Source organism: Gadus macrocephalus, chromosome 2 (genome assembly GCF_031168955.1).
Source record: "Gadus macrocephalus chromosome 2, ASM3116895v1".
Classification (NCBI taxonomy): domain Eukaryota; kingdom Metazoa; phylum Chordata; class Actinopteri; order Gadiformes; family Gadidae; genus Gadus; species Gadus macrocephalus.
The window spans coordinates 4,379,910-4,394,909 of record NC_082383.1 but is presented as its reverse complement, the minus strand read 5'-3'; the positions used below and the strand labels follow the sequence as shown (position 1 = coordinate 4,394,909).

General features: G+C 43.9%; 2 protein-coding genes and 1 long non-coding RNA gene across 3 annotated transcripts in view; all 3 read left to right on the top strand.

The window, feature by feature from the left end:
- LOC132475672 (somatostatin receptor type 2-like) overlaps nucleotides 1–15,000 on the top strand; it is a 317,638-nt gene that overhangs the window by 97,016 nt on the left and 205,622 nt on the right. The window lies entirely within an intron of this gene.
- On the top strand, nucleotides 2,506–3,575 carry LOC132475518 (uncharacterized). The gene is made up of 2 exons (XR_009529935.1): nucleotides 2,506–2,955; nucleotides 3,157–3,575. It is a non-coding gene; the product is annotated as an uncharacterized LOC132475518 (long non-coding RNA).
- LOC132475510 (ras-related protein Rab-26-like) overlaps nucleotides 4,616–15,000 on the top strand; it is a 35,309-nt gene continuing 24,924 nt past the window's right edge. Inside the window, exons 1-2 of the mRNA XM_060076673.1 lie at nucleotides 4,616–5,245; nucleotides 7,015–7,125. Of these exons, the coding sequence (XP_059932656.1) occupies nucleotides 5,060–5,245; nucleotides 7,015–7,125 (297 nt within the window). The 5' untranslated portion in view covers nucleotides 4,616–5,059. The remainder of the gene's footprint in view (nucleotides 5,246–7,014; nucleotides 7,126–15,000) is intronic.

The window sequence follows — 15,000 nt, the reverse complement described above, 5'->3', positions numbered from 1 at the left end:
GGGAGCGTGGCACAGCACACATGGACCCCGAAGAGAGGTGTGTACCCAAACCACACACACACACACACACACACACACACACACACACACACACACACACACACACACACACACACACACACACACACACACACACACACACACACACACACAGAGACGGGCGCTGCCTCATATGCCTCCTCTTCAGACTCACTTGCACCTCATCCGTCCGGTGAACTCAGACGAGCACCTGACTAATCCAGAACACAAGCTCTGAAGCTTCTCAGCCTCACTGCAACAAGACACGCCCACGTATCAATTCATTGCATCTGTCAAAGTGACACGTACATACATATTAACGGAATCCACTGAAAGTCGGACCTACCAAATTCAAGTTCAGAATAAACAGGGTTGGCTTTTGACGGGTGGGCACTGCTGGCCTTTCACTGCCTGCGGTCGCCACGCTCGCTCCTCAATCTTGACAAGGCTGTTAATTTCTTTTGAAATCAAGGGATGGCTTCCAGAGCTTCATCCCCGGTCGGACCCTGATATTCCCTCCAAAAATTCCCCAGCTGTTGCCGCGGCAGGGCAGCTGCGCTCGGCCCGGAACGAATGTCAGCTGTCGGGGAGGGTGTGTGGGGGTGAAGGGGGTGACCGGGGGGCTGGTGGGGGTGGGCTTTAGGGTCTGCAGTGTACCCTCACGCCAACAACAACTAAAGCTGCTCTGCATTTGTGTGTGTGTGTGTGTGGATGTCAGAGTCCAGGGGTGAGAGTGTGAGCTGTCCCGGACTTCACCATCAGACTCACACTAGGCACTCCTGACCTTGGGGGGTCAAATCACCGAGAGAAATTACACACTGTTAGAGTAAAGTAAAGGGGGCAGAATATATATATTTTTCAGTAAATTGTTGTAATAACGATGAATAATTACTATAACTTCATAATGATATTAAAGAATAATTTTAAGTCAGACATTTTTTTATTCGACAAAACAAAAGCCTTTTTTTATTAACAGTAAACTATTTTGTGCATGGCCTTTTGAGAGACAAAAATTCTAAAAAAAATTAGATAAATGTTATTTTTTGCATGTAGGCCTAGATATAAATTATATAATTGAGGAATTCCTAAAATGTATGCCTCTCAGTAACACTTGCCTAATGGTTATGAGAAGACAAAATGTTTATCTTTCATAAAACAATTTTGAACCTCTATTGTAGCTACGGATTTATTCAATACTATTTTTCAATGTAAAATAGTAAATAATACACAAACGCAGGCCATCTGGGATGCACTAATGTTGCTCCATATCAATGATAAATATTCATGTTTTCTTGCCACATGAAAGCACCAATGTATCTACAAATTAGTTTACTATAGAAGTGAACTTGAATTGTAATTCCTTGACTCCCTTCCGTTGACTACTATTGCCCCCTTGTGGTGTGGAAAAGGTATCACATTTTCATGCGGTCTTGAGTAGGCTACATTACGACATAAAATGTACGGAATTAACGTTTGTTCTTGGCTGTTTTCTTCATCCTTTTCCGTGAATTTAGTGGGCATTTAAACAAATGTCACATCTGATATGTTAAGTGCCTGGCCAGCCTCATCGTTTATTAAGAGATTCATAGTAAGGGATTGTAGCTGACTAGTTTGGAGCACTTTTGAAGATCAAAAAATTGAATGAAACTAACAAAAAACGCTTTATATGTAAACTCCGTTGACGACTTGGACACGCCCCTTTCTCATCATACAGCAAAACAAACACACTAACACACACCCACACAGTGATCGATATGTTGGGTGTCGGTTGGAGACTTTATAATCTGAACACAGATACAAATTGTTACTGATTAAAGGGCTGAAGGTCTACACAAAATATGCGACACGTGAACCTCCTAAAATGGCGCAATTCGATTGGTTCGCTATCTTGGGATATTGGGCTATGATTGAGATCTCAAACTGGGGGATTATCACGCTGATACGTAGTACTTCCGCATTCGGTGTTCTTTGTGCACTGTGACATCCGGTGAATCACTCATCACTCTTGGCGAACTGATGATGGAGGACCGGCAGTTCACTTTCACGACATCCCTGGTAAATGTACCCAAAGTCACGTTTTCTGAAGTTCACCGACTTACCGAACAACACTCCATAACAGCCCGCTCCAAACTGGACAAGGGATTGTTTATTTTTCGAGAAATATATCGACTACGAATGTGAGTGTCTGCTAGCTAGCTTACGCTAGGTAGGTTGGCTTATGCTAACGTCAGTTTGGAGTCAGCTCAGTCTGGAGGGATGAAATGATAAGAGATGAAAAATAAGGTAGACTTGGGCCCAATCCCATTTCTACCCCTTACCCCTCCCCCTTGTTTTGAAGGGGTAAGTGGTAGGAATGGGATTGGGCCATAGGCCCAATCCCATTTCGACCCCTTATGCCTTCCCCTTACCCCTTCCCCTTACCCCTTCAAAACAAGGGGGAGGGGGAATGGGAAGGGGTAAGGGGTAGAAATGGGATTGGGCCTTCTTTGGTACATATATGAATGTGTATCTTCAGCAGAAAGTGAAATGAATGTGAAATGAACTGAATGAATAAAGGAACTGAAAGAATAAAAGGATTTAATTCATTCCCTTTTTCTGAGTACATCATTTACTACATTATATATTAACATTATTTTGAATACTTTCAGGATGGACTGACTGGACTTTAAAATTGATTATAGATGAAAGACTTCTTGTTCAATTACATACATGTCATTCAATGTTTTCAGTGTACAAAATTACAGCTCCGGGAAAAAATGAAGGGACCACTCCAAATGTTCAGTGCCTCTCGTTTTAATATTTATATATTATATTTATAGGTACATGTTTGAGTAGAAACACTATTCAACAGGGATGTAGCCTTTTAAATCAAGTGGTCCCTGGAAGTTGGTCATCACACAGCAGACGGTCCACAGCTGATTGACTGTCGCAGACAAGGTGAAGAAGAATGGGATTGTTAGTGTTCTGAAAATATTGGCCTACTATTACCCCATACTGTTCTTAAACCACCTACCTGACAGGATGTGCTACCTATGGTTTAATCACAGAATGGGCTCTTAGTAGGTTATTCTGAGGAGGTAGGTCAACTTTTCAGAACTCGGGCACAAAATGTTTAGTCTTATTAATGTCGCAGACAAGGTGAAAGGACAGTGCGTTCCCAGATGCGGTATTCCTTGACTCTGCCTATTGCTCTTTCTACGAGGATTCGAAGTCGAGCGATTGCTTGTGTTTTCAGAGCATCCTCTTCAGTGAACTGCGCAGTGGTTAGAGATAAATTAATTAGTAATATAATTGTGAGTGCTTCAGTCCATCTTAAACATTTGTCTACATATCTTAATGGTCACATTTGGGTCAAAGTTTTAATTTGAAATGTTCATTCCTTTCATGCCTACCTGTCATCTTGAAGGGTGGTATAATCAGCGTTGCCCCACGATCAGCTAGTGGCTTCTCGATGGTGAAACCCTTGTCTGCCATGCAGCCATCTCCTGGCTCCAGTAAATCCAGCAGTCCACTTCGTTCAGTCAGCTCTGGGTCGGAGATGGAGCCGGTGAAGAGACTTGACACAAAAGTCACAGCACTACAAGGGGCAATCCCAATCAAGGCCTTAAAGGTTGTTGTGTTCTTGTAAGATGATGTTCGGGTAATCATCGACTGCACCTCGGTGCAGTCGATGATTACCCGAACATCTGGACTGTACTGCACAAATTAGCTTGGCATGGTGTTCTTGACTTGAACACTCCAAAAATACACTTTTTGCCGGGATATAGGCCTATTTGTTTTTATTGGAGTTTATTTATTTTTATTCACGTGACGAGACGGAGATTTTGCGATGAAAGCAATATCCCGAGTTTGAGATCTCAATCATAGCCCAATATCCCAAAGAAGAAGACCGTCTTCAGCACCATGGACAGTGAGCGCCCACTACTGCCACGTTCCAGTGATGCGTTCAAATCCTCCCCACTCTGGCAGTGCTAGAGTACATTTAAAGGCAATCGGGTTGTTGTGGTTTTTCATTGATGATTAGGTGGGCTAGGCCTACTACTAACACTCTGTGTGTCTTGTGCTTTATCCAACAAGAACTCTATCTGTTGGCGTGTTAAAAAGAGTCAAGAGTCCTGTCGAACTCCATTAGACACGGAGTTAAAGGAGTCACTAATCACAAACATCAGCGTATATTCGGGCACTTGTGATCCACACACCCTTCGTAGGGATCGGGCAAGATACCACTAGCTTGCAATCGATACGTGCTTCGCCCTGCAACCGGAAATGGACGCAGCAATCACAGCCGGAAGCGAAGACGGCCCTCTGACGGCCCTCTGAGCATTTCGTATTTATTCTTTTACTAATAATTCGGTTGCCATGTTGATCGGGTGTAGTGCGATAAAAAGTATCGATAAGTTACAATTGACAACCATTGATAAAGTTACAAGGGACTCTATCTTGAGATAAAGGTAGTAGTGGCTAGAGTACCATGTGGGACAAGCGTTGGCTGTAGTTATTGTTACGATTTTGGGGCGAAGTAATTTCTTTAATGAGCTCGAGCTCCATGACGGCTCCGGATCCGCACGACGCTCGCCCTGTGCGCTCCTCGTGCGCCGATAAGGTGGAGTTTGACGAAGCACGTGGCGTGAACTGCCTCTGGCTGCCTTGAAACTGCTGTGTGATCCGCAGAGCACACACACACGCATGCAAAGACACACAAGCACACGCACGCACACACACACACACACGAACACACACACACACACACACACACACACACACACACACACACACACACACACACACACACACACACACACTACACACACACACTGTCATACGGCACGAGAAAGCGAATAAATGTAGGGCGCGTGCAGAGGACCATGATGACGGACGGGTGAACTACCTTCTTTTTTTTCTCTCTCTTTCATTTGGAGTAGGATACTAGCCCAATCAACTTTTCAAAAAAGAAGGAGCTAACTTGAAACCTTTTTTTAATCGGTCCGGGATTGTTATAATAGTGCAGTCCATCAGAATTTAAGCTTACGTCCTCAGAGTTATGTCCCGTAAAAAAGGCGTCAAGGGGAGAACCACCACCGGTCCGTCTACCACAGGTGGCTCTGCCGGGAAGTCGAGCGGGAAGGCGGGGAAAGGCTCGATGACCATCGGTCAGTCCAACGGCGTCGTCCATCCAAGCCGACCCGCCTTCAGCTGCAGCAGCGAGTTTTATGACATCGCTTTCAAGGTACACGCCGAACCACCTCGGCACCCATGACCTGTTTCGGTCTGCTTTATTCCCACAAGAAACTATACGTGTGAAAAGTTAACCATGGGGAAAAAAGTGTTTCGTTTTGAGTATAGGCTATTAGGACTTAGCCCGCTTTGAATGTCATTAGATCTTTTTATGTTCATTTGTTTTACTGGGTGCCATGCTTTCCTTTCCAATTCATCGACCCCATTATCTTGATACAACTGCGCTAGAAGCTGGTCTAAAAATGTATTTGCTTCATTTTGTCTCTCTCTCTCTCTCTCTCTCTCTCTCTCTCTCTCTCTCGCTCTCTCTCGCTCTCTGGCAGTAATATTCTCGTCAATACTTGTTGCTGGGGACAACTCCTCTTCCACTACGCCCTCCCACTGTGTATGCCCGTCAATAAGCTGCCTTGTGATGACTACAGCCTAGCACGTCATGCATCGTATCTTACTTGAGAGATGTGTAATTAATTTGTAACACACATAATGGGGAGTAGTGACGAGGTACATTATAGAAGAAAGAGTCGTTGAATACAGCAGAAAGGGAGAGGAGAGTAGAGTATCGTTGTTGAGGAGAGTATGATTAAGTATAAAAGTAGAGTACAAATAAAGGCAGAGAAGAGGAGAAAAAATAGAATGGTAAAGTAGAATAGAATATAGTAGAAGGGTGGAGTGGATTAGTAAACAGTAGCTTTAAAGAGGATTCGGTGTCAATGAAAAAGCCCCCATTGTGATCTCTGGAGCAGATCTTCCTCTCGCTGTCTGATCCCTCCCCAACCCTCTCTCTCCTCTGTCCCCAGTCTCTTCGTCTCACTCCCTTCAGGCTCCTTTACTCTTCCATAAGCTGCCTCTGAGCTCCTGCTTCCCTGGCTAACCCAATGCAACTAATCCGATCAAACCCTTAACCTCATCACAGATTACTATATAAAGAGAGGAATGCACGGCTGTCCATCATGCAGCCGTCAAACTCATGTGCTGCACGCGTGTTCTGCGCATAGACCTGATGTAAACATGCGTGTGCAGATGGATGGACGCCAGGACCCTTAAACTCATACAATGCGAAACATACATACTCAAACAATCTCTCTCTCTCTCTCTCTCTCTCTCTCTCTCTCTCTCTCTCTCTCTCGCCCTCTCTCTCTCTCTCTCTCTCTCTCTCTCTCTCTCTCTCTCTCTCTCTCTCTCTCTCTCTCTCTCTCTCTCTCTCTCTCTCTCTCTCTCCCCCCCCTCTCTCTGTCTGTCTGTCTGACTCTCTCACTCTATCTCTCTCTCATTCTCTCTGTCTCGTTCTCTCCCTCTCATTCTCTATCTCTCTCATTCTCCTGTCTCTGTCTCTTTCTCTCGTTCTCTCTCACACACACACACACACATACACACCCATAAGACGCACACGCAACCACACACATAAGAGCCGTTGATAACCAGATGCTCAGTCAAACACACTTCTCATCTCTCCTAGGACAGAGCCCCAAGATAGGAAGAGTTTTTCAAAATGTGAAAATGGAATAGAACACTACTACTGAGTTTATTACATTCTGAAGGTCTCCTGCTTACCAACTGGGAGGGGCTTAATCTTACACTTTTTTTTTTTAATCTTACACCACAACTTCAAGACCAAACCTGTAACTTCAGTATTGAAATGCTATGTCTATCAATATCCACCTTGTGCAAGCTGACAACAGTATTCTCTTATTCACACAAGCCATGTTCCGTGTTGTGCTGCCGTGTGCGTTGCTTATCATGACCACCGCCCTGACCTTCCAGGTGATGCTGGTCGGAGACTCCGGCGTGGGCAAGACCTGCCTGCTGGTGCGCTTCAAGGATGGCGCCTTCCTGGCAGGAAGCTTCATCTCCACCGTGGGCATCGACTTCCGGGTGAGTTGGGACTCGTGGCTCGGTGTCTGACCATGTGTAGACAGAGCTTTACCAGTGCAGGGTTCACCCCCCTTAAATGCATTGGTGCACAGCATGGGACAGCTAATTGTTGCAGGTTTAAAGGGTTATTAATTGTGCATAGAGGTTCTTCCTCCTCATATGCATGGGGGCTATGGATAATAGATGGTTTGAGGTTTCCCAAGATGAAATATTGATTTCTTAAATTAGGTTGACATGGTTTCATTTTAGAGGGCTAATAAAGAGGACTTATGGGTCTGTGTGTGTGTGTGTGTGTGTGTGTGTGTGTGTGTGTGTGTGTGTGTGTGTGTGTGTGTGTGTGTGTGTGTGTGTGTGTGTGTGTGTGTGTGTGTGTGTGTGTGTGTGTGTGAGAGAGAGAGAGTGAGTTTGTATGACGGGGTGTGTGTGCTTGTGTGTGAGTGTGTGTGTTTGTGTGTTATGAAGATGTTTGTGTGTGTGTGTGGGGGGGGGTGGTTGGTGTGTGTCTCTGTGTGCGTGTGTGTGTTTGTGCCTCGGTGTGTGTGTGTGTGTGTGTGTGTGTGTATAACGGTGTGTGTGTGTGTGTATAACGGTGTGTGTGTGTATAACGGTGTGTGTCTGTGTGTATGACGGTGTGTGTATGTGTGTGTAATGTGTGTGTGTGTGTGTGTGTGTGTGTGTGTGTGTGTCTGTGTGTGTGTGTGTGTGTGTGTGTGTGTGTGTGTGTGTGTGTGTGTGTGTGTGTGTGTGTGTGTGTGTGTGTGTGTGTGTGTGTGTGCATTGGCTTAGATCTCATTCTTTTTGTTTGTGTTTGTCTTTGTAATGTCCTTCCTCCTTGCCCTACGATACGATGGCTGCTTTCTAAATGGCATGAATGATGAAGTTATCCAGCAATAACACTCAGGAGGAGAAGAGAGGAGAGGAAGGAGACTCATGAGGGGGAGGGGTGGGGGGGGAGGAGAAAGAACAAGAAATAAAGAACAAATACAAGGAAGGAGGAAAGGAAGAGGAGGATATTTTTGGATGAGATGGCTCAGTGTTCAGCGTCACTAATGACCTCTGTGGGGACTTCATTGGGATTTGCATTCGAGCATCACAGAGATTGAGTGTTGGTTTTCTCTTCTCTCTCTTTCTCTCTTCCTTATTTGATTTTGCCTCAGAACTTTCAGTGGTTAAACCTTCAAACGTGAACACACTAAGGAGTTAGATAAAGAAGAATATTGAATAGGAATAAAAAAAATTGTGACTTTATTACCCTCTTAGACAGTGTATCTCTAAATATACGTATATACCAGTGAGTCGCATATGCACAATGTGCCTCATATGCATCATATGCTTCTTTCTGAGTTTTTTCATTAGAACTTCCATTCAAATTAATTATATTTATGTGTTTATTAAGTTCATAAAAAAAAAAGGAAAGTTCAGAACAATGAATTGCCCAGCACATTAACAGATACATAACACATTAAAACAGGATTGTTACAGAACTCAAAATGTAACAGTATGCAATTTTTCATACTTAATTTGGTGTGTCACCCCAAGATTTGAATTGGGCTTACCTGTCCACCTCAAGGAAAAATGTCTCGCCGCGCCACTGGATGTACAAGCCCTAGTGATGGACTGTTGAGGAAACGATAGGCAGGAGATATTGAAATTTGGCCTAGGAAAAGCTCTGTGTGATTATCGGCTTTAGTCCGAGATCATAAAACAGCCCCTGAAAGACATTAGCATGGACATGAACTAATTGGTTTCTGCTGTCATTAATGGTATTAATGAAAGGTCAAAACGTAATTCCTTCCCATAGCTCCTCTCTTTCCCTTTGCTTCCCATGACCTTCTGCTTCTTGTCTATTTATTATTTTTCCTAATCTCCTGGCCCATCTTCTCACAGCCTCCATCTTGGGCTGGATGGAAGTCTTGCCAAAGGACACATGCTGCACTGTGGCTAAGTTTGGTTTGCAGTCGGCAGGAGCCCTGGAGAACTATCAATAGAAAAGCTTGCAAATGCTCTATTAAAGCCTCCCGGGCATTGTCTCGTTTTGGCAAGCCCTGTAGAGCCGGCGGGCAATGTTGCTAGCGATTCATCTCTTGATCACAAGTTGGACAGATAGGCGGCGATGCAGAGTGACTGCATCTGCCATCAAAGCGATGTCTCACGCTTTTGATGTAAAAAATTAAACACCTCGGAACACCTCGGGGTGACTCCCACTCCCTCAAAACTACAGGGCGAAAACATTATGTTAGGCTGCATTAAAACATCTTCAACTAGTCCATATTTAATTTTAAGGGGGCTGACTATTGGAAGCTAGTGCTTATTGTTTTTGTGTATTCAGAGGTGCCGTTGTAGGATACATGACCTCGTAAGACTCATTCTTGTTTCTCCCATCTCTAATGCATCCACTCTCCATAGCCAGTGTACAAACCATTTGGTTTGTACACTGAGACGAGAGAAGACTGAGACGTTGGCTATTCTTCTGTGGTTTCAATTTTGAAAACTATGCTCTTCACATGATAATGTTCAGTCAACATCAACACATTTTTGTGTGTATGATGATAGCAGCATTGAATATCGATAGCATTGAAAAAGCCAGATTAGCTGAAAACGATCTAGTGCTGTGACACTCTAATCCCATTCTGTCAGTAAAATTAAACATTAAGGCCAGTATTAAGCAACAGTGAACGCTATCACATCATATAAGTTGTTAGAGTGGCTATAAACCAGGAAACACACACGTGCTGTGTTCCTGTTGCCGAGGCAACAACCTTTACACCTTAACAACATTCCCCTTTGTAAGGTAACTCGTACATTCATAATCACCACACTTCTGTGGCCTTGGCACCCTCTCTATTCAAGAAGCCCATGATGGATTGTTTTCATAATGGAGTCGATGTACTCACTACAGATTGCATCGAATGTTTGAAACAGTTTTATGTTCTGTCTGCCCTCAAGGCATTCATTTACCAAAGTCGTACAAGGTACACCATTTTCTAATTTACTCTACATTTCTCTGTGTCATGTGCAGTGTGTTTGTGTGTGTTTTGCACCCTCTTTGTGCCTTTTTTGAGTGAGTAAGGAGTGTGAAAAGTGCACTTAAAGAGTAAGAGACAGAGTAGCATATGCAATATTGGAAAGCTTCCTAACGAACACACTAAACACACCGAACAGATTGAAATGAAGGAGACATCAGCATCTTTCAGCAGGCCTCACTGTTGCTTGTACGTCTCTCTCTCACTCAACAAACCTGCATCATTCATTCACTCTACCTCACCCTCTCTACCTCTCTCTCTACCTCTCTGCCTCTCTGCCTGTCTCTTCGACATAGCACAATGATCCTTGCTTCTTCGCTCAGGAAGGAAGGAAGACTTGAATCCTGGCAGAGCAACAGAAGTGCAATCTCTATCTCCCCTCTTGCCAGAGATGAGGCACTGCTCACGATGCAATCTGTCGGATTACGTTTTCGAGCACCACGCCCATGTTAGCTCTCGCTGGAGCCGGTTGAACCCCGCCCAGGTAGCCTTCACTTTGGATCAGAGGAGCATTCATAAAATCCTTAATGAATACTTTGTCCTGGAACATATGACATACAAGCAAATAGTGTGTGTGTGTTTGTGTGTTTTTTGTGTGTGGTTGTCTATGCGTTTGTCTAATTCATCCTAATGAGCTAAAGAAGTTCCAAGTGTTGTCCTGTAATGTGCACTTACTACATCCAGGTCTAGTAGTTGTCTAATGCATGCAGCAATAATAAGGAGTAGAAGTTATAGTAAGAGCCGTTTTGTTTCTCAGTAGAGCATCATAGTATTATAAAGATGGGCTTTTTACTTTTCACTTGTTTTTAACTCTTTCCCACGATTTAGTCATGCAGCAGAAACATTTATGAAGAGGCACTTTCAGTGAATTCAGACGCGTTGTTATGGGACAGTTATAGGGATTTGGGCATCTTGCTCAAGGATGCTGAAAGGTTAGGTAACCCTGTATCTTTTGGACTGGGATTCGAAAACTCACTATGGGGACTGCACCAAACTCTGCCCTTTTCTGTTCCCAGTTTGTCCATTGTAGTTTGAGCACCTTCCTCTAGTTTCTCTTCTTTTGTTGTTGCATTTGGTATTTTCCTCTTGCCATCCATTGGACACCGACCTGTGTCGTCATTCAAGATTCAAGACAAACTCCCGTGCTACAAAGTGGACCATGGCCTCCTTGCATCCACCTCCTCCCTCCATCACCCCTGATTCCCCGGTCGTCCCTCATCCAAACCCGTGAACTGAATGCAAATAACCTCCTTTTGAAAGTTACACTCCCAGGAATCTGCTGCCTGGGGCACTCCAGAAGGCAAAGCAGAACCCTTCTGCAGATCCTGATTTGTATCGATCTTCCAGGCATTAACACAGACGTGAGGAGCTTAGGTTTAGAAGGGATAAGGTCACCCGACGGGGAACGTCTCATTGCACTCAAAGTATTGGATCTATTTTTCATTTCTGTTCTTACTCTCTGAGGACGTGTTCGCCAGCAGTGAGGTGGTAGCGGGGGTCATTTGTAAGATAAGGTACTCCCTTAAAATCAATGCACACAGAGCAAAAATGTCGGTTCATATCTGCAGCCCACCCCTAAAACACAGCTAGAATCGGAGCAAGGCACATTGAGACCCATGTGGAGCATTCTATTTTATTCAAACAAATATAACCCATTTAAGAACACATGTCAAAGGGCTTTCTAATTTGGTGACAATAGTACCACTCAACAAAGTATGACTACAAGAGCTGCTAGATTATACAAACCAGTGCACAATGTGGGATGACCATGTGCTTGACATGACGATGAAGAACGCTAGCCATCTGGTACCAGGTGTAATGATACAGTGACCACAGTGAATGAAATCTCCAGTATGAAAAGACCACATCCATGAACATAAGGCAACAGGTTCACTCCTCATTCTATCGGTCTGCTAGTGTACTGTAGATTGTAGATATATGGTGGGTATGGTAATATTAGCATGGCAGTGAGATGAGGAGACTCTTGGCGACAGCAGCGCTAACGTGGTTTGCTAGTACAAAATACAATAAAAGTGCCCTGAGACTGGCACCTGCTAGTTGGAGGGTGTTGTTGCGCTGTGCTCCACATTGTACCTCCATTGCCAGCACTGCAACAATTGCAAGCTTTTCTTCCGTTGACCACAGAAAGGCCGGCCAATCAGTGAAGCCGATCCGACTGGCGATTCATCGTGGTGTTCCTGCACTCTGGTGAAGGCCAACTAGTGTCCCGAAAGACAATTGATGACAAGGGAAGACACACAGCCCACAAAGGCTATGGGATGGGTTGCAGATGTGCGAAAAGGCTATTGTGAAACTTTTGCAGCAAGCACAATATAGTTTTACAACGGTTCATTGAAACATTCACACAATGACAGTGTTTGAAAGTTTCAACTGTTCAACTGTTGGATAAAAAATATGGATAATAGACAGACTGAAAGGCAGACAGAGGGAGGCTGCAGGGCTGGATGGACACATGAATATGTTTGTGTGGGAGGGTTGATGCAAGTTCTTTGTGGACGTGGCGGTGTGTGAGTCCATGCCCAAGTTTCACCCTGACCATGTCTCATGACAGCACTGGGTCAATATTAATACAGTTTCACACGCAAGGTGTGGCCTGAGAACACAGACACTTACTTGTTTGATTTCTTTGTAATGGCTGACGAGGAAGTGGAGGGGAGTGTATTATGCTACACAAAACCGAGATAGGGGCCTGTCATTAAACACGCAGGTTTTATGATGAAATAACAAGACCAAATTAATTGCTGAAGATAGATATAGGAAGAAGAAAAAGCAACACGCTCTCACAAGTTATTTCATGTGAATTGGATAAGAATGAGAGACTGGACTTGAGGTTCTTTGTAATGTATTATAGTCTGTAAATGACTTAGAATAATGAGATTGCCGCCTCACATGCTGTCTCTGCTGTGCTTCCCGGGAAAAACACAGCTGCAGAAACATCTTCCATCAATGCAATCGTGTTTTCTGACACAGAGCATTTCATCTGAGAGTGTTACAGGACCCACTGTTTCAGCTCGATTTGGAACACTATGAAATTCAAAATAATTATTTTTGAGGGGGGGAGGTGCTATCCCCATGGTTACGGTCCACGGATGAACACCGGAACCTGAGTTCGGAGCAGAGTAGAACGTTCACAAAGTGCTTGGAGGGGAGATCAAGATTTTTATCTGATTTTAGAAATCGTAAAAAGGAGATGATTTTTATTTGATAGCTGTTTTCTTCATAATGACGGTATTGCATAAGGAACAGTGACAATTTTGGGTTCACTGACGGTATTGAAAACATATGTAATAAAATAATCCATTGCCATTTTCAATGCCATTTCCTTCATCGTTTTTACTAAATTCTTGCTGTACAATATGGACAACTTTGTATAATCCGACACATTGTTAAAAAAACCACTCATTTTTTTCAGTTTTTGTGTGATATTGACTCATGCAACACCAAATGAATGTTCGTCTTTCTCGTTATAGCATCCTGATGTTGATGAAGTCCCTTTGAGGACGTTGCCTCTCTGATGTGTCAGTGATGGAGAGGCAGCTGAATGCATTGAATCAAAGGCACAGGGAAATGTGTCAGTCAGCCATTGTCAAAGACCAAACTAACCCTCGCTGTTGGCTTGAATCCATCCTCCCACTGATAATGTCCATTCTTCCATTCGACCTCTCCCTTTTGCTGGATCATGTATTCGATTATGTCATCCACTGTCACCCTCATCTGATTTATTTTGTGTCCAGAGCTATGAAAGCGTGTGTTTGTGTGTATGTGTGTGTGTGCATAAACAGCTGCGCCTGCCTGTGTGTGTGTGTGTGTGTGTGTGTGTGTGTGTGTGTGTGTGTGTGTGTGTGTGTGTGTGTGTGTGTGTGTGTGTGTGTGTATGTTTGTGTGTGTGTGCTCAAAAGTACATGTGAGGGTACCTGTGTGTGTGTGTGTGTGTGTGTGTGTGTGTGTTTGTATATGTGTGTGCGTATGCATTTGCATGCAAATGTTGAAGTGTGTGTGTGTGTTTGTGTATACGTACGTATGTGTGTGTCTGTGTGTGTGTGTGTGTGTGTGTGTTTGTATGTGTGTGTACACATATGTATACGTGTGTGTGTGCGTGTGTGTGTGTTAGTGCATACCAGCGTTCGTGGCTGGGATGTAATTAATGTAAAGCAGCCCGCCACCTGCGACGTCCATAATGTCACTGCGATATGGAGGGCCACCCCAAGGGTCTGCATGAATATTTCATCATGTTGGCTGCAGGGTGAGGGGAGAGGCGATGGGGTGGGTGGACAATGGGTGAGTGCTGGAGAACACCTATAACGAGAAACCGTAGGGGTGGAGTTCAGCCAGCCACTACTGTGGGGAAAAGAAGGATGGAGAAGTAATGGGTGGTATAGAGATAGGATGAAGACAGAAGTAGAGAAAAGTCATAAATAATACAGTAATTTATTGTATACAGTTCATTGCTTGTACTAGTAATAGTTTCTAGTCCTCATTGCTGCTCCATTACAAAGCTACATCCTCAGTAAATGTAGTGTCCATGCCGACCTGGTCGAGAGACACAAGTCAGCTATTCTATAAGAAAGATTGAGATACTGTCTGTGAATGGTGCAGTTTAAGGTTTATGGGACAATGTCCTCCTTTAAACACATAAAGGTACGAGTTCAGAATGAATGAGGTGTCAGCCGCACACTCAATATTTTATGAATAAGGTTAATATATTTAAACATGCACTTTTGATAAGACCCCATCACACTCAAGCTACTTTGTCAAAGGGGCAGCAGCACCTACAATTCATAAATAAATTAAAGCCAGCAATTTAATAGGTTGCAGAAGTAGGTTGTGTTTG